We start from the raw sequence: 23,459 nt of genomic DNA on the forward strand, positions 1-23,459 counted from the left end.
ACGGCGTATCGGGCTGGTACCCGGCTGAAGATTGTCTATTAATGAGATGCCCTCCTGAGACGCACTCCAAAACTCAACCAAACAGGACGAATCGAGGGTCTTGTGTTGTACACACACACACACACACACACATATACCTCCCCTGAGGAAGGAGGATAAGCACCACCCACAGCACAAAAGACCAGAAAGGGTGTCGAGTGGTTTTTAGACGTAAATTTCACAACCGAAAGAGATGGGAAGCGCATACAAAGTATGGCAAATGTGATACACTTTACATCCTTTAATGCGGTGCTAAAATACTAAAAAATAAAAGTACAGATGATCATCTTAACCTCATGCCTTTGGTCATGGGGGAGACAATGCTGGTTCGGTGAGGGGTAAGAGAAGAGCACTGCAGACTTTTCCGTACAACAATGGCAACACCAAGGGTCAACTTACCTTGGCTCTCTCTCTCTCTCTTTCTGCGGCTCCTCAATCTTCCACCCTTCCGCTTCCGAGCTTCAAAAAGGGATTCCCCTCCCCTCATCATTAGGTGGTTTATTTCGGCAATAGTGCTCTTTTGGTGCTTCCAGTGTGTATCCGCATCAAAGCTTAAGTGCCCATGGCCCGAGCAATACCCAATATGTAAGGATATTTCTATTTGTGTGTCTGCATGTTTTCCATTTGTTTGTTAGCTTGCCCAAACCCCGTCCCCCTCCCCAGCAGCTTGATCCCACACTGCCTCAGCACTGCAATAATCTGGCTAAATCTCTTTCGCTACTTACACGCCACCACCTTCAAGATCCACCCCATCGTTCCATCCTTTTGTTCGGTGCCACTAACGACCGCGGACCAAACACACACACACACACACACACACACACACACACACACACACACACACACACACACACACACACACACACACACTGGAGCAAAGGAGAGGTAACAAATTCTGTTACTCTGTGTCCTGCATCCTTTCCTGCATCGCCAAAAAGGGAAAAAGGATGACAAACTTAAAGGGACTAATGAGACCGACCGGGACAAACACATTACCACTACAAGCGGACGCACACACACACACACACACACACACATACACTCTCATGGAAGGTATACAATGGCCCGGAATCACTGCAGTCACTGGCAATGATGAGCTCCAAGCGCGCGCTGATGATGAGAGATCAAGGACACTCGAACGAACAAAGGAGGCGCAGAAGAAAACGGGCTGACTGCCTCGCTAGCAACGGCTAATGCGAGAAGAGAGAGCAAGAGAGATAGAGAGAGAGAGAGCGAGACGACAGAAGAAAAATTTGCGCATCCTTGGGGGGGGGGGTGGTGTCCATCGGTACGGTACGGTAGGATAAAAATGGACCCCCAGAACCCGATTGTGCTGCTGCTCCTGCCGCCCCGCCGTCACCGTCAGGGATGCTGAAATCTATTTAAGACCGCGCGGCCACCGGGAAATGGCTCAGTTCAACGTTCCATTTCGGCCGAGGATGATCGCGTTGCTATCCTCGTCATGCGCGTGTGTGATTGTGTAAATTGTGTGTGTGGAAAATTCAAATTTACATGCTAAGGATCCACAGCAGGCTTATCGGCTAAACCTACGCCACCAAGCTCGATCGATCAGGCCCAAAAAAACCTCTAATGATCAACGGTGATCGGTGGGCGTTCGGTCGGTGGTGGTATTGTGCCGGGCCTGCTTTGATCCGGTGTGACCAAACCGTTGCCCTGGACAGATAATGAACCTTTCGCAGTGTTGATGTTGCTGTTGGTGTGCTAGAGATTCATTTAAAAAAAAAAAAAATTGTGAAACCAAATTGTAACCACGTGTGCTTGTGTGTGTGTGCATTGCAAAACTTCCAGCAGCCAACGGATAGCAATAAGGATATCAGTTTGTTTCTCCCATCACAACGTTATTATTAGCAGGTGGGTGCTTGGGTAATTTTTGGAAACATTTAGTTAAAAAAAAAGACGACCGTTATGCTTTAATTACGCTAATTGTATTAATATCACTATTTTGATACATTCAAAATTAAGTGCAAGTTAATGGAAACAAACGATCTCGGGGAACGACTATATAATTATAATACAGTGGATACCGTCGCATAATGAGTTTACTCCATTCAGGAGACACACTCCATTATATGGAAAACTGGTTATGCGATAAGCTTCTTTTTTACTTTTAGTAAAATAATTGGCTCCCAAATAATGCTAAAACGACACATTACCGGTACAGTGGTACACATTAGTGTAGATAGCTCGGAATCGGACCTACCCGATTCCGATTCCATGTTTGAGATCAATTCCGGAGCCGATTCCGATGCTGGAATCGATTCCGATTCCGGAGCCGATTCCGGAGTTGACTCCGGAGCCGGTTCCCGAGTCGGCTCCGGAATCGATTCCGCGATCAGAATCGGTTCCGGAATCGTAATTTGTACCGATAGCGGAATCATGATTGACTCCAGAAATGGAATTAGAAAAAAATAAATTTTAGAAGCGAAATTAGTCCGGGAATCTCCATGAGAATGGATCTTTTACAAGTAATTATTGATTTTTCGCGGTTATCAATACGTAGCATGATTGGACCCAAATGCCTATTTTTATCGATTCATTCTAAAATCATTAGCGTTTGTGATACAAAAAATATGGATAAAAACGCGAATTTTGTTTTGCTTGTTATGCGAAATTTGAGAGTAGTTGTGAATCATTTAAACTTGCTATGGGACTTTAAACGAATCTATGGGAAGAACTCGTTACGAGAAGATCTAATGTACTTAAACCCATTTTGGCCAGGCAGGTTTACGGGATAGAAACGTCCGTTGCTACTGGACCGGAAGTGAGTCGAAACCCGTGTCCCTCACATACAGAACATACGGTACATCCTGCTACGGGTGAATAAGATAAGAGATTCAAAATAAACATTGGCTCCATTGGATTTATATTTTACAGTGCAATTATTAAAAAAATATTGGGCTTAAACATGCTTGCTCATTTCTCCCAAACTTTATTACTTTATTCTTTGGTTTATGCAACTTTAATCAGGTAATATGGTCTCGTGGTACATTCACAATACAATACAATACAATACGTAAGACTTAACAAACATGACTGTCATGGGTTTAAGCCCCGAATGCACCGTGCCCCCATACGTAGGACTTATTATATTGCTATGATAATAAAAATAAGTCAGTGAAAATCAAGCCCATTAGTGGTAAAAGGCAGTTAGTGTTGGGAGATTCAGGATTCAGAAGATTCGAAGATTCAATCCCTAGAAAGATTCGATCGTATCGGATCCCATTTGTAAGATTTGAATCCCTAAAAGATTCCTTTGCGATTGGGATTTGATTGCGATTCGATTGGGATTAGGATTCGTTTGCGATTCGATTGGGATAGGTATTGTGAATGGGATTGCGATTCTATTGAAAGTGGGATTCGTTTGGTATTCGATTGGGATTCTGATTGGGATTACGATTCGATGGAGATTCTGGTTGCGTTTGGGATTCTGATTGCGATTGCGATTGCGATTGGAATTGCAATTGAAATTACAGGTTGTTCCCGAGATACGCTATTAATGGGGGACGAGAGAAACCACGTATCTCTAATTTTGGAAGTCGAATGACGCAGTTTCAGTCAAAATATAGCAAATGTTCGTGTAATGTAGCATTGAATGAGAAGTTATAGTTAATAAATAAATAATTTTGATTTGATATTGAATAAAGGTCCACGTATCTCGGGGACCTGTACTAATTATGATGTAAGTACTGCAAAGTTAAATAATAGGAGTAAAACAGAAACCATCCAGAATTGGGATTCGAAGATTCGAATCCCTTCTGAGATTCATTTTTCCCATCACTAAAAGGCAGGCCTTGACCGCCAACGGTTTTTCTGCCAAAGAAGAAGAAAAAGAAGAATCAGGTAATATTTATATTTTTTGCAGGTCACAGAAGGAACATGACGTTTACTACCCATACAAGCTAATAAAAGCTAGTTTGGGTCAAATGAAGCAAAATATTGCTAGTAATAATACTTATTTTTTTTTTAATATTTTGCCAAAGCAGAAAGCTACACTAAGATCACTTGCTACCTTGGTACAGTTGTCAGCTCGAACGACTCAATAACATGCCCGTCATGTCATGTGGGTTCAAGCCTACAATGGACCGTCGTTCCCCGTTGCTCATCACGCACACTTCTCTCTGTTTAGAAAATAATTCATATTAATATTTAAATACTCTCTTCTTCTTCTTCTTCTTCTTCTTTGGCCGTTGTCGGTCAAGGCCTGCCTTTGTGTACCCACTAGGAGAAGTGAGCTTGACTTTTAGTGACTTATTGTGTTATCATAGCAGGATAGTCAGTCCTACGTATGGGGGCACGGTCTATTCGGGACTTCAACCCATGACGGGCATGTTGTTACGTCGTACGAGTTGACGACTGTGTACCACCAGACCGGCCCTTTTTAATACTTCCATTTATCTGCGAACTTCTTTTCCCTGCCAAAGTGCATCATGATGTTGTTACATACCCTAGCACATGTTAGGTCCTCCTGCCAAAAACTCCCATCACCTTCGACTGAACCATCCTGCTGCTGCTTTTGCTGTAGTTGTTGTCATCTCACCTCGACAGCATACTTTTTTTTCCTTCTCTCGTATCTCCGTTAAGAGGAAGCAGTGCACAAGAGAAAGAAAAAAAACGCTGCACTCTCCAAAATGCCCTTTTCATCATGTCCCGTAGTAGGAACAGTGGGTGCTGATTGTCAAGTAATTATAAAAATAGGAAACCCCGCCCCCACTCTCCCTCCCATTCCTCCCTACCCTTCCGGCAACGCTATTACCATCGCTGCCTACAAAAAAGTAGAAGAAGAAGGACGATTTAAAGATACTTATCGAGAGAGGCTTGAGCGTGTGGTTTTGATCGACGTTGCGCGCTAGGTGCGCTCTCCTCCAACGCCCAAGCACACTGAAGTCACGGTCACAGGAGCCATCCTGTGCCATCTAACCTTCTCCGCTCCCACACATACCCACCGCTCTGTGCATTCGCCGTGATTATCGTACCACTCAATCCATGGCCGATGGTCGGACGAGCGAACCCCAGGGGGGAAGAAGGCAAGAGCGCTAAACCGGGAACGCGAACCAGTGCGAAAAATCGCTGACAAGTACGGTTTTGTTCCGCTTCCGTTACACCATACAGTGCGGGGTGAAGAGCGGGGGGGGGGGGGGAGGCGGAAGGTTCCATGGCGCTTGTCAACAGCTTGTACCCTCGCATGGCATTATGCTCGTTTGCTCACGGTCTATTGTTCTTTTCACACGCAAGGGGAAGTGCATGGTGCCAGCGAACGGTCCAGCCATGCGGCCGAGGGGAGTCCTTGCCCTGCCTCCCTCATATTGGTATTATTCATGACAATCGGGAGGGTCCGGTCATGCTGTAACCGATAATACTTGGCGGTTGTCATAGGCATGGGGATGGAGAAGAAGACGCACACACACACACACACTCAAGTGGCATCTTCAGCGGGTTTGTCGTCTCGAAGCAAACGAGCGTACCAGCCGGGGCAGTGAGTAGTAGCAGAAGTGGTAGTAGTAGTAGTAGTAAACGGAAGCAGTGTGAGAACCGCACAGACAGGACGGGACACGGGACACGGGACCCACTACTAGTTATGACGTTAATCGCTCGTTCCCCATTCGCCTGCGCTGCTGGGCACGGCCTCCCCTAGGCAAGAATTGAGATAGGTAAAACGGTTCTACAGTACATACGGGACTCGGAGTTTTCCCGTAGCCCGAAGCATCCTCATTGCATGGGGCGAACCCCGCGGCTAGGCAACGGCAATTGTTTCCGTCCCGTCCCGTGAAACCCCCGAGTGCACGCGGGTTTGCAACCCGATGTTGATCTTCCGATGCGGCGCTATATGCAAAACCGATTACTCTCTGAGCATGATTGTGTTACGGCACACAGAGAGAGAGAGAGAGAGAGAGAGAGAGAGAGAGAGAGAGAGAGAGAGAGAGAGAGAGAGAGAGACAAAAGAAAGGGAAGAAGGAAAGGGGAACAAGGCATTATCTTGCACTGCAAACAAGATTTGATCATTGTTTGTTACATACACCGCAACCGGGGCAGCAAACTCTTAGGGAGGCCGGTGGAGCAGAACGTGTGCCTGGGACATGTCGGATAATACCCAACCCCCCCTGCTTTTTTGTTTGATTTCGTGCAGCTGCATTGTTTGTACTTTTTCTCTCTTTCTCACACACTGTCTCCGTTCCTGTATCGCTTCTTCCACAGACAAGTGACATGCTGGTGCAGTATGCGATAAGTGGACTGCTACTGATGGTGGCACAATGCGTTCGGGAAATCAATGGCGAATATCAGTAAGTCAGCGCACACCATCAATCCGCTTTCTGTGTGCCACTGGCCTATGAAGAGAGGAGAAAACAATTATTACATTATTTGTTTGTTTGTTTGTTCTTTTCTTCATTACCTCTCCACTAACCTCAAACGACTAGAACCAGCCTCACGTTCAACGATATCCTGCCGGAGGACCCGAAGCTGTACGACAAGATGCGCCCGCCGAAGAAGGACGGCCAGCCGACGATCGTGTTCTTCCACGTGACCGTCATGGGGCTGGATTCGATCGATGAAAACTCGATGACGTACGCGGCGGACATCTTTTTCGCCCAGACGTGGAAGGACCACCGGTTGCGGCTGCCGGAAAACATGACGTCCGAGTACCGGCTGCTCGAGGTGGACTGGCTGAAGAACATGTGGCGGCCGGACTCGTTCTTCAAGAATGCCAAATCCGTCACCTTCCAGACGATGACCATCCCGAACCACTACATGTGGCTGTACAAGGACAAAACGATCCTGTACATGGTGAAGCTGACGCTGAAGCTGTCCTGCGCGATGAACTTCCTGATCTACCCGCACGACACGCAGGAGTGCAAGCTGCAGATGGAAAGCCGTAAGTTGTTGTCCTGTGTTTGACTGTGACTGTGTATGTGTTTGTGTGCGTTCGTTTGTAGTACTTACTGGCTTGAGGTCCGCATGGCTTGCTTTGTTTGTTTGCTTTCAGTTTCCCACACGACCGACGATTTGGTGTTCCAGTGGGATTTGGAGGTGCCGCTGGTGGTGGATGCGCACATCGAGCTGCCCCAGCTGGCGCTGGTCAAGAACTATACGGCCGACTGCACCCAGGTGTACTCGACCGGGAACTTCACCTGTCTGGAGGTGGTGTTTGTGTTGAAGCGACGCCTCGGCTACTATCTGTTCCACACCTACATTCCGACCTGTCTGATCGTCATCATGTCGGTGAGTGTTGTTGTTGTTGTTTGGTGCACCATTCCGACGCATAGAATTTATCAATCTTTCTGTCTTCATCCCCCGCTTTACAGTGGGTTTCGTTCTGGATCAAACCGGAGGCGGCCCCGGCCCGGGTTACGCTCGGCGTCACGTCCCTGCTAACGCTCAGCACGCAGCACGCCAAATCGCAGGCCTCGCTGCCGCCCGTCTCCTACCTGAAGGCGGTCGACGCGTTCATGTCCGTCTGTACCGTGTTCGTGTTTATGGCGCTGATGGAGTACTGTCTGGTGAACATTGTGCTGGGCGATTCGGATCCACCGTCGCCGCCGAAACCGCACCCGCCCAAGATGGACAAGTTTTTTGACTTTACCGCGAAAAACGGCAAGCGCAACAGCAAATCGCACGAGCATCCGCACGACATACCGATCACCACGTTCCAGCGGCAGGAAAGCACGCTGCTCCTGTCGCCCGTACCGCACATCCAGACGATACCGCCACCGCCGTGCAAACCGGCCTCGGCCATACCGAAGCTGACGCCCGCCCAGATGCGGCTCAAGCGGGCGATCAACATCGATCGGTTTTCGCGCGTCTTTTTCCCCTTTCTCTTCACGCTGCTGAACGTTACGTACTGGATCATGTTTTACGAGTATATTTAAGTACGGGGTTTTGGCAGGTGTTTGCAAGGGGAGCGGGACGTTACTGGGGAGGTGGGTGCTAAATGATAGATATCCCGCATGCCCTGCTTACTTATTGATATGTTTATTCGTAGCGAGAGAAATGATGCATGACGGATTGCTAACGAGAAATGGTTATATTACACTAGATAAAGACAAAAACACTTAGCTTAGATTGTAGAAGCGCACAACGCGCACACCAGCGGAAAAAAAGAAAAGGAGAAGGAGAAACTTGTAAATTATAAAATACACCGTACGCCTCCATGCAAAAGGATTTCAAATAGTCAAACAGAAGCGGTAGAGTGGTTGCATAAAGATAAGAAAGTAGCATCGATAGGAATGTAGGGACGATGGGGCGAAACCAAACCACTCCAAACACCACTCTGGTGTTGGGTCACGCTCCCCGTTTGAGCTTATGGGAGACCAGGTGTTGCCCGACCTCTCCGCCGCACCGACCAGCCGCGAAGGTAGCTGGTGCCTGGGTCCGCCGTGGAGACGAGCAGCAATTCGAACTAAGCCCCGCTTCACTAACACCGCCAGGAACTCCGCCTTCGAGATCCCTTTGGCAAAAGTTCGCGCCTCACAGCGACTGCCTTCCAGCTAGTTTCCCCAGGCTTTCGGGGGGCTATGCAGATGGAAGGGGAACCTTTACCGCAGAAACTCTCAAGAGGAGAAGCTCAAGGAGTAGAGAGTGAGCGAGCAGAGATCGGATTCGACTTCGCCTTTCTGCCTACTGGTGTCCGCCGAGGATTACCACTGGAGGGGTCCAATAGCGGATCAATAAGCTTTCGAAGATTATATCGTTTCGGGAGTGAAATAATATATTGCGTTTCGTTTCTCTTGCTTAGCTCCTTTTGTTTATTTTCAGTTAGGAAAGGGATGATTTTACAGCGTGTTTTTCTAGCGATGGATAACATCCTTTTCTAGGAAAAATATTCTTCCTTAGGTGAGGCGAAAAATATATTAGGATCGAACGCGATCCTCTACTACCGCGCCCTGGACACCTATCTCTAACGCTAAATTATGTTTCTAATTCTGTGTAGTGCATACTAGGTTTTTATTAGGAAATTCCTGGCCTTAGTCGAAAAATGTCCTGATGAGGACGAAGGGAAAATATTTATTCGAGGATCGAACGCGATCCTTTTTAATAGTGTACCGCATTCCTGCCGCATGCACTACCTAGTACGCTCGGATACTAGGCGCTTAGAACCATAGAGGATGCTCTATTCTAATTTACTTATCTGCCTATCGTACGCGCTACTACCACCATCACATACACAGCGCGTTCGCTCGCTTGTGCTCGCATCTGATAAGCCTGAGCGACATCCTTCCCCTCGTAATACAACCCGTTGGTTGGATTACCTGTACCTTGGTGAATGGCTTTCAATTCTATTGATTACACCTGTTTGATTTAGCAACGCTAGTTGTTCCATTATTAAACCCTTTTCTTTTCCTGCTATGTAAGTTTAATATGTGTTCCTTCGCAGTGACATCCAGCGACGCTACCTTTACCGCTGGACGTTTGATTATACCGCTGGCGGTCTGCACTGCTACCGATCGTACTTGGTCGTCTGCAGCTCGATGCACTTCAACTATCCGCCCTTTTAGCCATTTTCCCGGAGGCGCGTTGTCGTCTGATAGTACCACGATGTCATCCACCGTCAAGGGTACCACTTTGCTCGTCCATTTGTCTCTCTTAAGAAGCGTTGGTAAATACTCCTTTTTCCATTTGTCCCAGAAGATTTTAGAGTGGTGTTGGACTAATTTGTATTGCTGACGTTCGATGCTAGAGGTAGTCAGCGCCATAGGTGGAATTGCAGTACCACTCCTACCTATCAAAAAATGAAAAGGGGTTAAGATCTCCTCTTCGTCTCTAGTGGTGGGTATGTGTGTTAATGGCCGTGAATTCAAAATGAATTCAATCTGAAGTAACGTAGCCATTAACGTTTCTGGTGAGGGTTTCCTCAGCCTGTATTCTTCCATCATCTGTCGAAGTCCCTTCTTTATAGTCTGGATCTGCCGTTCCCAGATTCCGCCAAAGTGTGGAGCCGATGGCGGGTTGAAATGCCACTCAATTTTGAACTGCAACGCTGCTTCCTTGCCCATCCAGGCATCTATATCCATCAGTAGTTGACGTAGTTCTCGTTCTGCTCCGACGAAATTCGTCCCGTTGTCGCTGTAAAGGTGGCTGACTTTTCCTCGTCGGTGCTGAAAGTTCTTTAGACAGACTAGGAAGCTGTCTGTATCCAGCTTCTTTGCCAGCTCAAGGTGTACAGCTCGCGTTGACATGCACATGAATAGTACACCCCAACGCTTCTCCGTCGAACGTTTTACAGCTACTTCTAACGGTCCAAAGTAGTCTACGCCGGTGTGCAGGAATGGTGGGTTGTATGGCGTAGCGCGATATTCTGGAAGCGGGGCCATCATCGGAGAAACTGGTTTCGCAGAGTGCAGGATGCACCACTGGCAGCATCGTTTTACGTTGTTTAGGACTGCTCTCACATTGATTATCCAGAACTCTTGTCGTAATTCGCCGATCACAACATTGTCCGCCTGATGTAATGTCCTCTCATGATAATCACGAACAACAAGTTTGGTGATTCGATGTTTCTGAGGCAAGATGATTGGAGTTCTTGCTGATGACGGCATGGCCTGGATTTTCTCCAATCTGCTTCTGGAACGGATGACACCTCTTTCATCCATAAAAGGAACTAACTTGTTTAGCGCACTTTCCCTTTTCACATTTTGACCATTTCCTAAAGCCTTGATCTCTTCAGGAAAGCCATGTGATTGCGCCATTTTATAAAGATATGATCGTGCTGCTTCTGCATCCGACATCTTGATCGTCGGATCAAATGACCTTTTGTTGATTATGTACTGGACAAATTTTCGAAGAAATATCGTGTGGCGAACCAGTCTTGTCCAGCTAGAATAGTTTTCTACGGATATTAATTCGCCTGATTCTGACATGGTCAATACCATCTCTTCTTGGGTCTCATACTCTCGCTTTGACGTAGGCCAATCAAACTCTGGTTTCAATAAGAACTCGGGTCCATACTTCCACAGATTCTCGTTGTTCGTGATTTTGGTTGCCGCGTCTGCAGGATTTTCCTTACTTGGCACCCAACGCCACTGGTCCATTGTCGTTGTTTCTAGAATTTCACTCACACGATGGGTTACAAATTGTTGGTACTTCCGTTTTCTATTTTTGATCCACCCGAGGACAGTTTGGGAATCACTCCAAAATACGGACCGGTTAATCTCAATGCGAAGTTCCGCTATCACTGTCTTCGCTAGTCGAGTTCCTAGTAGCGCTGCCTGTAGCTCAAGACGAGGAATTGACAGCTGTTTAATGGGTGCCACTCGCGCCTTTGCCGCAAGTAGATGATTTGTGAAGATGTTGCCATCATAGCTTCTTGCGTAAACGCACGCGGCGAAGGCGTCTTTAGATGCATCGACGAACGTATGGATCTCCGTAAACAAGGCTGCTGCTGGTCTGATGCACCGTGGTACGACGAAGTCACCGATGTTGTTTAACTGCTTCAACCAACTACGCCAGGCGTCAGCTAGGTCTGACGGTATTTGCTGGTCCCAATCTTTTACTGCGATGTGTATTCCACGTAACTGTATTCGTCCTTGAATGGTGATATGGCTTATCAAGCCTGCTGGGTCGTAGACGCTCATTACCAAACTTACTGCTTCTCTCTTTGTTGGGTTTCGTTGTGAACGCAGCAAATCGTTTCGTACATGCAGTTTGTTGAGGTTGTAGCCGAAAACGTCTGACTTGGTGTTCCAATACACCCCGAGAATCTTTTCATAGGGTCCGTTCTTTTCCTCAAACGAAACAATGGTTTCACCGACCTGCCTTCTGTCTGCTGGAATTGACTGTAGAAGCGTATCCGAATTACTTATGAAGTTGCGGATATAAAACCCGGCATGTTCGTGAACATTGATCACTTGATTGGTTGTTTCTTGGGCAATAGCGTCAGAGGTAAAACTATCGATGTAGTCATCCACGTAGTGCTGGCTCACGATGGCGTCGTATGCCAAGGGGTGGGACGCCTTGTGACGAGAAGCGTTTTCGTTTTTTACGGCCTGAGCACACGCTGGAGAACAGGTAGCGCCAAACGTCATTACTTGCATAACAAATATTTCTGGTGTTTTCTGCTCGTTGCATTCTCGCCATAGTATGCTTTGTGCGTATTGGTCCTCCGAACGCACCTTCACCTGGTGAAACATCTCTTTGATGTCACCAGCAACTGCCGTGTTGCCTTCCCGAAATCTCAATAATACTCCGAAGAGTGATGTCGTTGCATCGGGTCCTGCCAACAGTTGCGAATTAAGAGATATTCCCTGCACTTTCGATGCTGCGTCGAAGACTATGCGAGGTTTTGGTTCTTGTTTGTTCGAGTTTGTCACAATAAAGTGTGGCAAATAGTACACTCGGGTAGGTGGTTTCAATAGTTCTGCTGCCGTTAGCTTTCGCAAATAACCCTTTGAGATATACTCCTTGAATGTGCGCAACGCCCATTCCTTTAGTTTGGGTTGTTTTTGCAGTTGCCCTTCTAGGCTCTGTAATCTGCCTAGAGCGTTCCTATAGCTGTCGGGGAATTGAACTTCATTCGTTCTCCATAAAAGCCCAATCTCGTACCTTCCGTTCTCGTACTTCATCGTTTGTTTGATGATATTGCAAGCTCTTTCATGTTCTTCGCTGCATACTTGTTTAGCTTCAAGCTTTACCCCAAAATCTTCCGTAGAGAAGTAGTTTTTTAACATTGTGTTCATGCTTTCTTCTTCTTGCATGATCATTACTCTTTCTGGATCGTCACTGAGTACGTTTTCTTTTCCGAATACTAACCAGCCAAGTTTAGTCTTTATCCCGATGGGCTGGTTGTCTAACCCTGTTTTCCGATCAAGCGGAAGGATTAGTTGGCTGTGGTTAAGGCCGATTAGCAAGGTTGGTCTCACATCTGCAAAGCTCTTCAGTGGAATGCTTGAAAGATGAGGATATTCTTTTTTAAGTCTTTCTGCATTAATGGTCTGCATAGGAAGGTTCAAGTTCATGAGCGTTCTTGCATCATCTATGAAGTGTTCTACGTTGTTGCTTCCAGTTACGTTGAACTTTACTCTACGACTCTTCGAATCACAATTTTCTATATTGCCAGTCCACTTCAGTTTAAGGGGATCGCAATCTCCCTTTAGATCCAGTTTTTTGGCTATATTTTCCTCTAAAAGTGTTAATGAGGAACCTGGGTCAAGGAATGCGTATGTACTGACGGCTAAAGTCCCGTTTCGTAGGGTAACTGGCACTATCTGATAATATATTTTTTGTTTCGCCCTTGAAACTTCGTCATGTTGCAGATGATGATATGATGTTTGGGCGTTGCTTTCACTATATGTGATAGGATGGTGCTCCCTTACAACTTCGTGGTGTTGATTTACCGATTGTGCTCTATTTTCGTTATGCATTAAGGGGTGGTGCGGTCCCGTACACCCGTTCACACCACAGCCCTTCCAGATTCTGCAATCAGTAAGCTTATGGTTCGTGAAGCGTAAACAGCCGTGACACAGACCAGCCCTTACTATTGTCTTCCATCTTTCGCTGATCGTCTTCGCTTTGAACGTCTCACACTGTGGTAACGAATGGTCGTTCGCGCATTCCACACAGCGCAGCTTTGACTTGTTATTTCGTTTTGGGATTGCTTGAGGTTGCTTGCGTTCCAACTCACCTTCGTGGATGCAAACATGATCTCGTCCCGCTGGTTTTATTACGCGTCGAATCTTTCGAGCAGCGATTTTTAGCCATTCATTCACTTCATTGATCGTGGCATCTCTTTCCGACTCTGCCACGTCGAACCACTGAAGCTGGTACGACATCGGCAGTTTTGCCACAATGTCATCGATGAGTCTTGCATCGTTCAAATAGTGAGTGCAATTCAGAGCCGTTATGTTGGTTACCAAATTGTCTATGGCGTCTGAAAGTTCTGGTATTTTGGACGTATTATCAATACGCACCTTCAGCACGTCTTTAACCAGATCGCGATACACCAATTCTGGCCTGCCAAAGGACTCTTCTAATCTATCGATGATTGCTGGAACGTTCTGCGGATCAAGCATCAAAGGTTTCACGCTTTTCTCCGCTTCCCCTCGTAGGGAGCGCTGAATTCTGTGCAAATTCTCTAGCTGCGAGAAATTTCCATGTTTTGATGTATCCAGCAGCGTTTTTTTAAACAGCGGCCAATCCTTAGGCTTCCCATCAAAACTGGGTAGTGAGAGAATGCTCTCCCTCTTTATGAGCACCTCAAGCGCCTTTTCACCATGGTTGGGCTCAATCGCTGCATTCTTTAGAGCTTTTACGAGCTCCTGTATAAGCGACCGATCGTTGTTGCCAGCCATGGCCGGTTCTTCCATTTTCGAAGTGCTCGGACGTAGAACGCACTTGATACACAAAAAAGGTTCATCCGGCGTTGGGGGTACGCTAAGCTTCGCGCACTCCAGGTGGAACCACCGGTCACAGTCGTCACACTGGACCATATGTTCCTTTTCTTCGTCCGGGTCGTGGCATAATCTACATGCCCCTTTCTTGTTGTCCACGAAAAATTCCTTCCTCGTGGTCGTTTTTATGGGCGCCGTCGTGGTCGCCCTTTTAGATACCGTCGTGGCCGTCTGGCTGGTATCTTGCTTCGTAGCCATTTCACCTGCTTCGTTGCGGGGTTGCCGAGTACCGCTGATGTCGTCTGCCGGAATTCTCGATGAAATGCGATGGTCTGGCAGCGCCGTCCGTTGTAACACTGTCTGTGTTCAGGATACGATCATCCACCAGCTCCCATTCCTCCACCGGTCCGATCACGCTATCGGGTCTCGTACGAACCTCCTTGATTCGCGGTACGTATCCGCACGCCTAGAGTCGTCTTAAGCGTTTGGGAACTAACGGATGCTAGTTCCTCTCTGGAGCCACCAATGTTGCCCGACCTCTCCGCCGCACCGACCAGCCGCGAAGGTAGCTGGTGCCTGGGTCCGCCGTGGAGACGAGCAGCAATTCGAACTAAGCCCCGCTTCACTAACACCGCCAGGAACTCCGCCTTCGAGATCCCTTTGGCAAAAGTTCGCGCCTCACAGCGACTGCCTTCCAGCTAGTTTCCCCAGGCTTTCGGGGGGCTATGCAGATGGAAGGGGAACCTTTACCGCAGAAACTCTCAAGAGGAGAAGCTCAAGGAGTAGAGAGTGAGCGAGCAGAGATCGGATTCGACTTCGCCTTTCTGCCTACTGGTGTCCGCCGAGGATTACCACTGGAGGGGTCCAATAGCGGATCAATAAGCTTTCGAAGATTATATCGTTTCGGGAGTGAAATAATATATTGCGTTTCGTTTCTCTTGCTTAGCTCCTTTTGTTTATTTTCAGTTAGGAAAGGGATGATTTTACAGCGTGTTTTTCTAGCGATGGATAACATCCTTTTCTAGGAAAAATATTCTTCCTTAGGTGAGGCGAAAAATATATTAGGATCGAACGCGATCCTCTACTACCGCGCCCTGGACACCTATCTCTAACGCTAAATTATGTTTCTAATTCTGTGTAGTGCATACTAGGTTTTTATTAGGAAATTCCTGGCCTTAGTCGAAAAATGTCCTGATGAGGACGAAGGGAAAATATTTATTCGAGGATCGAACGCGATCCTTTTTAATAGTGTACCGCATTCCTGCCGCATGCACTACCTAGTACGCTCGGATACTAGGCGCTTAGAACCATAGAGGATGCTCTATTCTAATTTACTTATCTGCCTATCGTACGCGCTACTACCACCATCACATACACAGCGCGTTCGCTCGCTTGTGCTCGCATCTGATAAGCCTGAGCGACACCAGGCGACTCCTTCAATCCAAAGTCACCGCGCGGGATAACTGGACATAAGATGACAAATATTAAGCCTACAGATAAGACGCTCTAGTGTGTTTCATTAGTATATTAGTGCCGTGCAATTGTTACACTTTAAGCAGCTCCAATTGTCCAATGACGCCATTAATAATGTATTGTTACGAATAGAATCTGAAGTTACACACACACACCAACACTCACACCTAGTTTGTATTAATTTGTGTTTTTTTCCTCTTTCCGATAGGTAACTAGTGTCACTGTATTGCATTGTTTACAGTATAGCGGTTACAGCCGAGGCGTTGTACAAAGGGTGCAAAATTAGGCAAAAAATAAAGATATGAAACGCAAGCTAAGAATAGTACTTACCGGCAGTTAAATTTTAAGAGTAGTAAAAACCCATCTGACGCTACTATCTTAATATGTTTCTCAATAAAGTAAGAAGAAAAAAAATACACACACACACGCACGCACACACTCAATTTGGCCTGTTTAAAGATAGCTATGTTTTTTTGTGCAATTTGCCGCACAAATGATTGTTTTCTGTTTAAATTTCATTTCAGTAAAAAACGGTTATTTTTTGGAAAATTCCAGAGCATATGAAACCCAGGCAGCAAACAACACCCAAGCGACAGCGGATACAACCCAGTGGACAAGCTTGTTAGGAGGGACAAACGAGCTGTTGTAGGATTCAATGGAAGCGAACACAACTCGTAGCGCTTTGCAGCGTGAAGGGCATACAGGCAGAACTCACTGGTTGAGGTTGAACTTCGATTCCCTGCCAACTATTGAATATGTGCTTTTTAGTTGGCACGTTTTTGTATACAAAATTTTTCTGAAGTTTTTCTCGGCAGGCCATGAGATTTTTGTTATTTTTTCAAAACCCGGTTTTCCATAAAAACGCATGCATTTTAATTGAACTGTCAGCCAACTATCGAGCGTTGAACTAAAAAGTATGCCAACTAAAAAGCGTTCAACGATTGAATTCTGACTGTACATTTTCGATATAATGAGCAAAATGCTATGCAATTCGTGATAAATATTTTTGTTTACTTTGTTTTCTCAATATTCATATATTTTTTTCCAGTTCCTTCACAGAAAAATGTAATTTTCACCCTTACTCATTCGCTTCGATACACAGTCAAATAATGTCCTACCGTAAAGCGTGAAGTCGATGACATGCAATGATATTCGATGAGAACTCCATACATAAACAATCTGTTCCTTTTTGGATATTTTCACGCCATGTGCGAGCTTCTTCTTCTTCGCGTGGAAAAAATGGCCTTTCATCGAATGTCACCATGCACAATGACAGTTGAATACATACATGTGAGCGTGACCGCAAGGCCAGACGAGATGAAATGTACAGCGAAATAAACTATGTGACAAGCGAAATATTTGACAGGTAAAGCTAAAGGGTTGGGGGAGATACAACATCCGCTTTCGAAAATCACTTAAAAAGAGTATCTTCTTCGATGTATATTTCACATCGTCTGGCCTTGCGGTGATATGCTTCAGCGATATTGATTCTAACTACTTTTTTACGCTTTACTGCATATATTTTGCATCACAATGCTGTACAAACATAAACGAAGTAATAAAAGATGAATCGTATGTGTATTTAACAATGAATCGTATATTGCTAGGGTTTGCAGATAGAAATTTTAATGTGATTTAAAATTCCCTCAATACGGTTTCGATGTCAAGGTCTTAATAAGAAACTGTTAAGCTCAAACCATACATGTTACCATGTTACCTGGGTGTGTCGTCGCCAAATGACAGGAAACATCTAGAAGGCAAAAACACACACACATCTGTCAAACAGAGAAGCAACTAAAAAACAAGAGGTGCAGTGAAAAAGCGCTCATTGCAAGCGGCTAGCGGTTAAATTGGAAGAATTGTGCCGGAAATACGCGATACATCTCAGACACGATAGTAAATTTCCAGTAAGCTTTACCGTTTCGACGTAGGGTAAGAGCACACAGCGGCATAAAGATGGTTGATTACAGCAAATGGAAAGATATTGAGGTAGGCTTCAAGTGACTGACGTTCGGGAGACCGAAATGCAGCACGCATTTATCAACCAAACCACCTTGTTGGGGAGTGTTATTTTTTTGGCTGTGGTCCTTTGGAGACATCTAACAACTGCCAATCCATTCTGCTAAACAGATCTCGGATGATGAGGACGACACGCATCCCAACATTGACACACCGTCGCTCTTCCGCTGGCGGCATCAGGCCCGCGTCGAGCGGATGCAGGAGCAGGAGAAAAAGAAGGAAACGGTAGAGAAGAAGAAGCAAACGACGGCGGAAAAGCTGAAGGAGGCGAAGGATAAGCTGCAGCGACAGGAGGGCAATCTAGACGAGCTGAAGAAAATCATCGACGAGCTGGAGAAGGAGCAGGAGCGCGTGCGGCAGGAGGAGGAAGAGCTGCGCAAGAAGGAAAAGTCGCAACCGTGGAACGTGGACACGATCAGCAAGCCGGGCTTCGCCAAGACGGTCATCAACAAGAGTGCAATCAATCGCCGGGAGGAGGAGCTGACCGAGGAGCAGAAGGAGATGAATCTGCGCGATTTTATCAAAAAGTACGAGAAGCAGATGAAGGAGTTCGGCATGCTGCGGAAGTACGACGATTCGAAGAAGTACCTGCAGGACAAGCACCACCTCGTGTGCGAGGACATGCCCAACTATCTGGTCATCTGGTGCATCGAGCTGGAGATGCAGGAGAAGCACGAGCTGATGGCGCACGTGGCCCACCAGTGCATCTGCATGCAGTACATCCTGGACATTGCGAAGCAGCTCGAGGTGGACCCGCGGGCCTGCGTCGCGTCCTTCTTCCAGCGCATCCAGGAGGCGGAGAACGAGTACAAGAACCAGTTCCTCAGCGAGATCGAAGCGTTCAAGGAGCGCATCCGCAAGCGGGCCCAGGAGAAGCTGCAGAAGCTGATCGAGGAGCAGGAGGAGGAGGAGCGCAAGGCCCGGCTCGGTCCGGGCGGGCTGGATCCGGTCGAGGTGTTCGAATCGCTGCCCGAGGAGCTGCAGAAGTGCTTCGAGACGCGCGATATCGGCATGCTGCAGGAAGCGATGGCCAAACTACCTCCGGAAGAAGCCCGCGTACATCTGCAGCGCTGCATCGATTCGGGCTTGTGGGTGCCGGATGCAAAGAGTGCCGCTGCGGCGACATCCGGCAGTGGGGTCGCAGCTGAGGGTGGAGATGATGCAGAGGAGCCGGTGTACGTGGAGGCAAAGCCCAAGAGTGAAGATGCGCAAGCGGAAGGTGATAGTAAGGAGAAGGAGGTGACGAAGTAGGCGCTGTGAGTCATTATCTGCGGTAAGAACGCTCGGTCACAGCGCGCCATGTAGCATATACGTTTACAGACAAAACATCCTTTCCCAACGCTTCTCTGCAAAGTTCACGGCAGCAGCAGCGGTACGCAAGGCCAACTACGCAAGTGCGGGCAGGTTTAGACAGGGCTGGAGAACAGGTGCGGTGTAGAGTTTGCGAAAAATCAGTTACAATGTAGAATGTGTTCAATGCTGCAAACCTCATAGAATGGCCTGGCTTGGCATGTATTCGACACACATACAGAGAAAGACTCATTGCGTAGAAATAATGTATTTTATCCATCCGTCGTCATCCATACTCCAGAACTACCTAGTTGAAGATATTTTTTTTTTCGTAAGAAAACATGCTTTTTCGTCTACAAAATTTGAAGCGACGTTTAGTTTAACATTACGGAAAGAAACTCATTTCGCGTGTCCAATCTAACCATTCTGTCTTATTTCTTAGAATAGCGTAGTTTTGTATTGAAATAATTGCATACAATATATAGAGAATGTCATAACAATTCCGTTTTTTCATTGCCACTTTTCTCCATGAACAAGAGTTGTTAAAAGGTGTTCCATTATTCGGGTGGACATTTTTACAACTTAATCAGGTTTTTATATTCCCGTTTACTACGGGCGATGTTTCTTCCCAAAAAATGCACCCACGAAATCCATTTTATGTGCATTTCATCTTTGAAGATAAACTTTAAAAGCGGAATAAATCAAAACACCTCTCAGACGCACGAAGACACGCATTAATAATCCATCTTAAACGCTGCTACCCACAAATGCCTGCAGGGGATCGCCTGTTTTCGTTGGATCGTTGCTCACTAATCACAAAACAGTACGGAAAGCTGTTGCTACCGCCGATGCCCTTGAAGGACTAATATAGGGGATCAATTTTATGCACTACGTTCGATAAAAGGTTTAATATCTATGCAGATTAGGCTTCATTGGAACCTGTGCCGGGGTTGCGAAGATTGGCTAGAGTGACGAATGGATGAAGCCACCCGTCTCAAGACAATGGATCAATAAAATGCGTCCTTCTTTTGTAGGGCATCTAGGGCAAACCCCTAGCAAAGGAGGCCTTACACGGAGAAGGTGCCTGTGATGTGTTGTTGACACTGAATAATTAAATAATTCCATCCATACCCATGCACAGCTAAAGCGGGCACAGGCACCATCGATTATCCATTAACCTTCAAGACTGGAAATGCACATTGGGCTGGCGACCAACGCCCCAAAACGGTAAGTGATCGCAGAGTGTGCGAACTCCCCAAAACACATTCCCTTGCAAGACGTCATCCCTGTCGGGGGTAAGCTGGAATTGGACTAGACACTGTTGCCGCAGCATGAGTCTCTACTTCAACGCGGACACGATGCGCATCGAGAGTTCGGTGCACGAGCCAAAGCGCAACCGGAACGTGTTTCTCGACGTAAAACCCATTGCGGATGACGCGAACGCGAACGTGAACGTACCACCACGGCAGGCCGCCAGGCGGAACGCGACCGTGTTTAACAATCGCGTTGGCTTTCCACCGCTGACACCGAAGGAGGCGTTTGTGGATGCGGTCCCTTCGGATCAAACGGTGAGTACACGGGTACATCAACGGGGTGACCAATCACATGAGGAACACTGCTTGACACTCTAATTGAGGTTTATGCTTCCCCGGGGTTAGTGTATGGTGTTTGAAAGCTCCAAACCGATCTACCTGGTGCTGCGTGCCATCGGTGTGCTGCCGTACACTCGGCTCCCGTCGGGCGGAACCGCCTTTATCCTTGCCTCCCCGTCGATGACGTACTGCGTGCTGTTTTTCCTGCTGCTCACCGTGTACATTGCCTTCATCCTGCTCAATCGCATCGAGATCGTGCGCACGCTCGAGGGCCGCTTCGAGGAGTCCGTCATTGCGTACCTGTTCATCGTGAACATTCTGCCGATCCTGATCATACCGCTGATGTGGTACGAATCGCGCAAGGTCGTGTCGGTCGTGAATGGGTGGGTCGATTTCGAAACTGTCTACCGGAAAACGTCGGGCCGGGCGCTGGAGTTGCGCCTGCGCACCAAGGCGCAGGTCATAGCGATCCTGCTGCCGATCCTGTGCTCCCTCTCGGTTGCCATTACGCACGTGACGATGGTGGACTTCAAGCTGCTGCAGGTCATCCCGTACTGTGTGCTCGACACGATCACCTACATGATGGGCGGGTACTGGTATATGGCCTGTGAGACGCTCAGCATTACCGCGAAAATACTGGCGGAAGACTTTCAGCGCGCGCTGCGACACGTCGGTCCGGCGGCGAAGGTGTCCGAGTATCGGTCGCTATGGTTACGGCTGAGCAAGCTGGCACGGGATACGGGCTTTTCCACCTGCTACACGTTCACGTTCATCTGTCTGTATCTGTTCTTCATCATAACGCTTTCGATCTATGGGCTGATGTCGCAAATTTCGGACGGCTTCGGCGTGAAGGACATCGGGCTGGCGGTGACCGCATTCTGCAGCGTGGGGCTGCTGTTCTACATCTGCGACGAGGCGCACTACGCGTCGTTCAATGTGCGCACCAACTTCCAGAAGAAGCTGCTGATGGTGGAGCTGAGCTGGATGAACACGGACGCGCAGACGGAGATTAATATGTTTTTGCGTGCGACCGAGATGAATCCTTCCAGCATCAATCTTGGCGGGTTTTTCGACGTTAATCGCACGCTGTTTAAGTCGGTAAGTCACGCGTCTGGTGTGGATGAGTGGGGTTTAGTGTCGATAGATGATGTGGGATTTTACAACACCATATTTCTAGCTGCTTGCCACGATGGTTACGTATCTGGTGGTGTTGCTCCAGTTCCAGATCAGTATTCCCGATGAGCCCAGCGCCATGCTGATGCACAGTAATTCGTCCCATTCTTAAGTTGTATGGTGCACGATCGCAAAACGAAGCGTCTGGTAGGTAAGGTGATCAGGACATCCGTAAAAATGCTTAATAAAATCGTATCGTTACACTATCTTTGACACCTTTATTCTTTAAGGTTTCGACGGTAATCTTGTCTCGATTATCTCCCGCGAATATTAATAGCACTACTTTGCGTCATTGTATAGATATTTGTCTTGCTGTCTAATTCTACACTGTTATTTACCACCCCCCCCACCCCCCCTTCGCGTAATGGCACACTGTCACTGTGACCCATTATTGTACATCGAAAATGGTAATCCCCAGTGTATCCCTCCTGTCTACGGTCTAGCGAACACTCAGAATCGCCACTCATGAGGTGGTCTCCGACATGTATGGCGCGGTGTACATAAAGCATGGCCAGCTGAATGCACATTAACCGCATTATACTTTTACGATCATCCAGACCGCAGTAGCCAGAGAAAAAGCGGGCCTTACACATGCCATCATCACCTGGCTCACTCGGGTACGGTGGCCCGAAAATGGGAAAGGTGGCTAATTGAAGTCGGCAACCGATGATGGGTTGCAATTGCACTGGGGGAAATGCAAACCGCACCCAACTGCTGTTTATATTTTTGATTGAACCAATTGGTAATATGCAAATACTTTGGGTTTTGGCCGATCCTAAGGGTAGTGTAAAGATCTCCAGATCGAGTGTTGACTTTGAATGGCCAGTGTTGAGAGTCATATCGCAATAAAAAGCTATTGCAACGAAGCCACTCGGTGGTATGGTGATAGATGCATCGACTCTTACAAGTCCGGATATTGATCGTTTCTTATGTGGATCGTACTCGCATATACATACTCGTATTAGGTATGAGCTGGAAAAGCGAGAGCTCGGATGCCAATTAGAAGCATTACGGGTTTGCTGAACTTTTATAAATTCAAGTAATCAGCATAAATAAGCCTATTAGGTTACTCTACTCCTCTACACAATTATCACTTGTTGTGACAGTCCGCATAGAAATTGGTTCATGAAACACACCACCATACAGGAGGAGGAGGATTTGCTGACGGTGGAGCTTTTTCTGTGTTCACCTTCGAATGTGTTATTTGTGAATAGATTTGTAAACAGCTGCCAACGATAACCATTCCGCGTTATGCCCTTTTCACCAACTACACTCCCTCATCTTTACAGGAAGATATGTTGTTTTGACTTGCGTCTGTGGCAGCTGAAGTTCCCATCACACGATTGGACTGTTTGGGCTAAGAATTTGCATACCTCCTGCACGCTAAATATGCGCGCGACGCCTGAGCTAGGAGCCCGACGTATGGTGTAGCGAAGAGGTAGTTGTGCTGGTTGTGTGCAATTTTTAATATGAAAATTACACTAAAATAGCTGCACCGCTTCAATGGTTCGAACAACAACATTGCGCTCTGGCGTAA

General features: G+C 47.1%; 3 protein-coding genes across 6 annotated transcripts; all 3 read left to right on the plus strand.

Annotated features, from left to right (window-relative positions):
* Window positions 1-1,361: 1,361 nt before the first annotated feature.
* On the plus strand, window positions 1,362-16,909 carry LOC121588802 (glycine receptor subunit alpha-3-like). 4 transcript variants are annotated; one of them, XR_006004218.1, is made up of 6 exons: window positions 1,362-1,911; window positions 6,253-6,338; window positions 6,474-6,928; window positions 7,040-7,275; window positions 7,359-7,973; window positions 16,404-16,909. XR_006004218.1 is itself a non-coding variant. In XM_041907166.1 (5 exons), the coding sequence occupies exons 2-5, from the start codon at window positions 6,262-6,264 to the stop codon at window positions 7,920-7,922; spliced, it is 1,332 nt and encodes a 443-aa protein (XP_041763100.1). In that variant the 5' UTR covers window positions 1,362-1,911; window positions 6,253-6,261; the 3' UTR covers window positions 7,923-16,386. The 4 variants fall into 4 exon arrangements, 1 of the variants encoding a protein (XP_041763100.1); XR_006004216.1 differs by lacking the exon at window positions 16,404-16,909 and adding an exon at window positions 15,803-16,383 and having other exon boundaries at window positions 7,359-8,367; XM_041907166.1 differs by lacking the exon at window positions 16,404-16,909 and having other exon boundaries at window positions 7,359-16,386.
* A 691-nt stretch (window positions 16,910-17,600) lies between these two features.
* LOC121588803 (hsp90 co-chaperone Cdc37) lies at window positions 17,601-19,513 on the plus strand. The gene is made up of 2 exons (XM_041907167.1): window positions 17,601-17,837; window positions 17,979-19,513. The coding sequence occupies exons 1-2, from the start codon at window positions 17,805-17,807 to the stop codon at window positions 19,116-19,118; spliced, it is 1,173 nt and encodes a 390-aa protein (XP_041763101.1). The 5' UTR covers window positions 17,601-17,804; the 3' UTR covers window positions 19,119-19,513.
* Window positions 19,514-20,427: 914 nt separating this feature from the next.
* Window positions 20,428-22,128, plus strand: LOC121588801 (gustatory and odorant receptor 24). The gene is made up of 3 exons (XM_041907164.1): window positions 20,428-20,725; window positions 20,816-21,847; window positions 21,927-22,128. The coding sequence occupies exons 1-3, from the start codon at window positions 20,489-20,491 to the stop codon at window positions 22,032-22,034; spliced, it is 1,377 nt and encodes a 458-aa protein (XP_041763098.1). The 5' UTR covers window positions 20,428-20,488; the 3' UTR covers window positions 22,035-22,128.
* The last annotated feature ends 1,331 nt before the right edge of the window (window positions 22,129-23,459 follow it).

Source organism: Anopheles merus, chromosome 2R (assembly GCF_017562075.2).
Source record: "Anopheles merus strain MAF chromosome 2R, AmerM5.1, whole genome shotgun sequence".
Classification (NCBI taxonomy): Eukaryota; Metazoa; Arthropoda; class Insecta; order Diptera; family Culicidae; genus Anopheles; species Anopheles merus.

Bases quoted from the DNA above. Each gene is read 5' to 3' on its own strand.
- LOC121588802 (XM_041907166.1), top strand. From the start codon at position 6,262: ATGCTGGTGCAGTATGCGATAAGTGGACTGCTACTGATGGTGGCACAA. The intron at 6,929-7,039 runs GTAAGTTGTTGT...GTTTGCTTTCAG, and splicing joins CAAGCTGCAGATGGAAAGCC to TTTCCCACACGACCGACGAT. The intron at 7,276-7,358 runs GTGAGTGTTGTT...CCCGCTTTACAG, and splicing joins GTCTGATCGTCATCATGTCG to TGGGTTTCGTTCTGGATCAA.
- LOC121588803 (XM_041907167.1), top strand. From the start codon at position 17,805: ATGGTTGATTACAGCAAATGGAAAGATATTGAG. The intron at 17,838-17,978 runs GTAGGCTTCAAG...TCTGCTAAACAG, and splicing joins GCAAATGGAAAGATATTGAG to ATCTCGGATGATGAGGACGA.
- LOC121588801 (XM_041907164.1), top strand. From the start codon at position 20,489: ATGAGTCTCTACTTCAACGCGGACACGATGCGCATCGAGAGTTCGGTG. The intron at 20,726-20,815 runs GTGAGTACACGG...CCCCGGGGTTAG, and splicing joins CGGTCCCTTCGGATCAAACG to TGTATGGTGTTTGAAAGCTC. The intron at 21,848-21,926 runs GTAAGTCACGCG...CCATATTTCTAG, and splicing joins ATCGCACGCTGTTTAAGTCG to CTGCTTGCCACGATGGTTAC.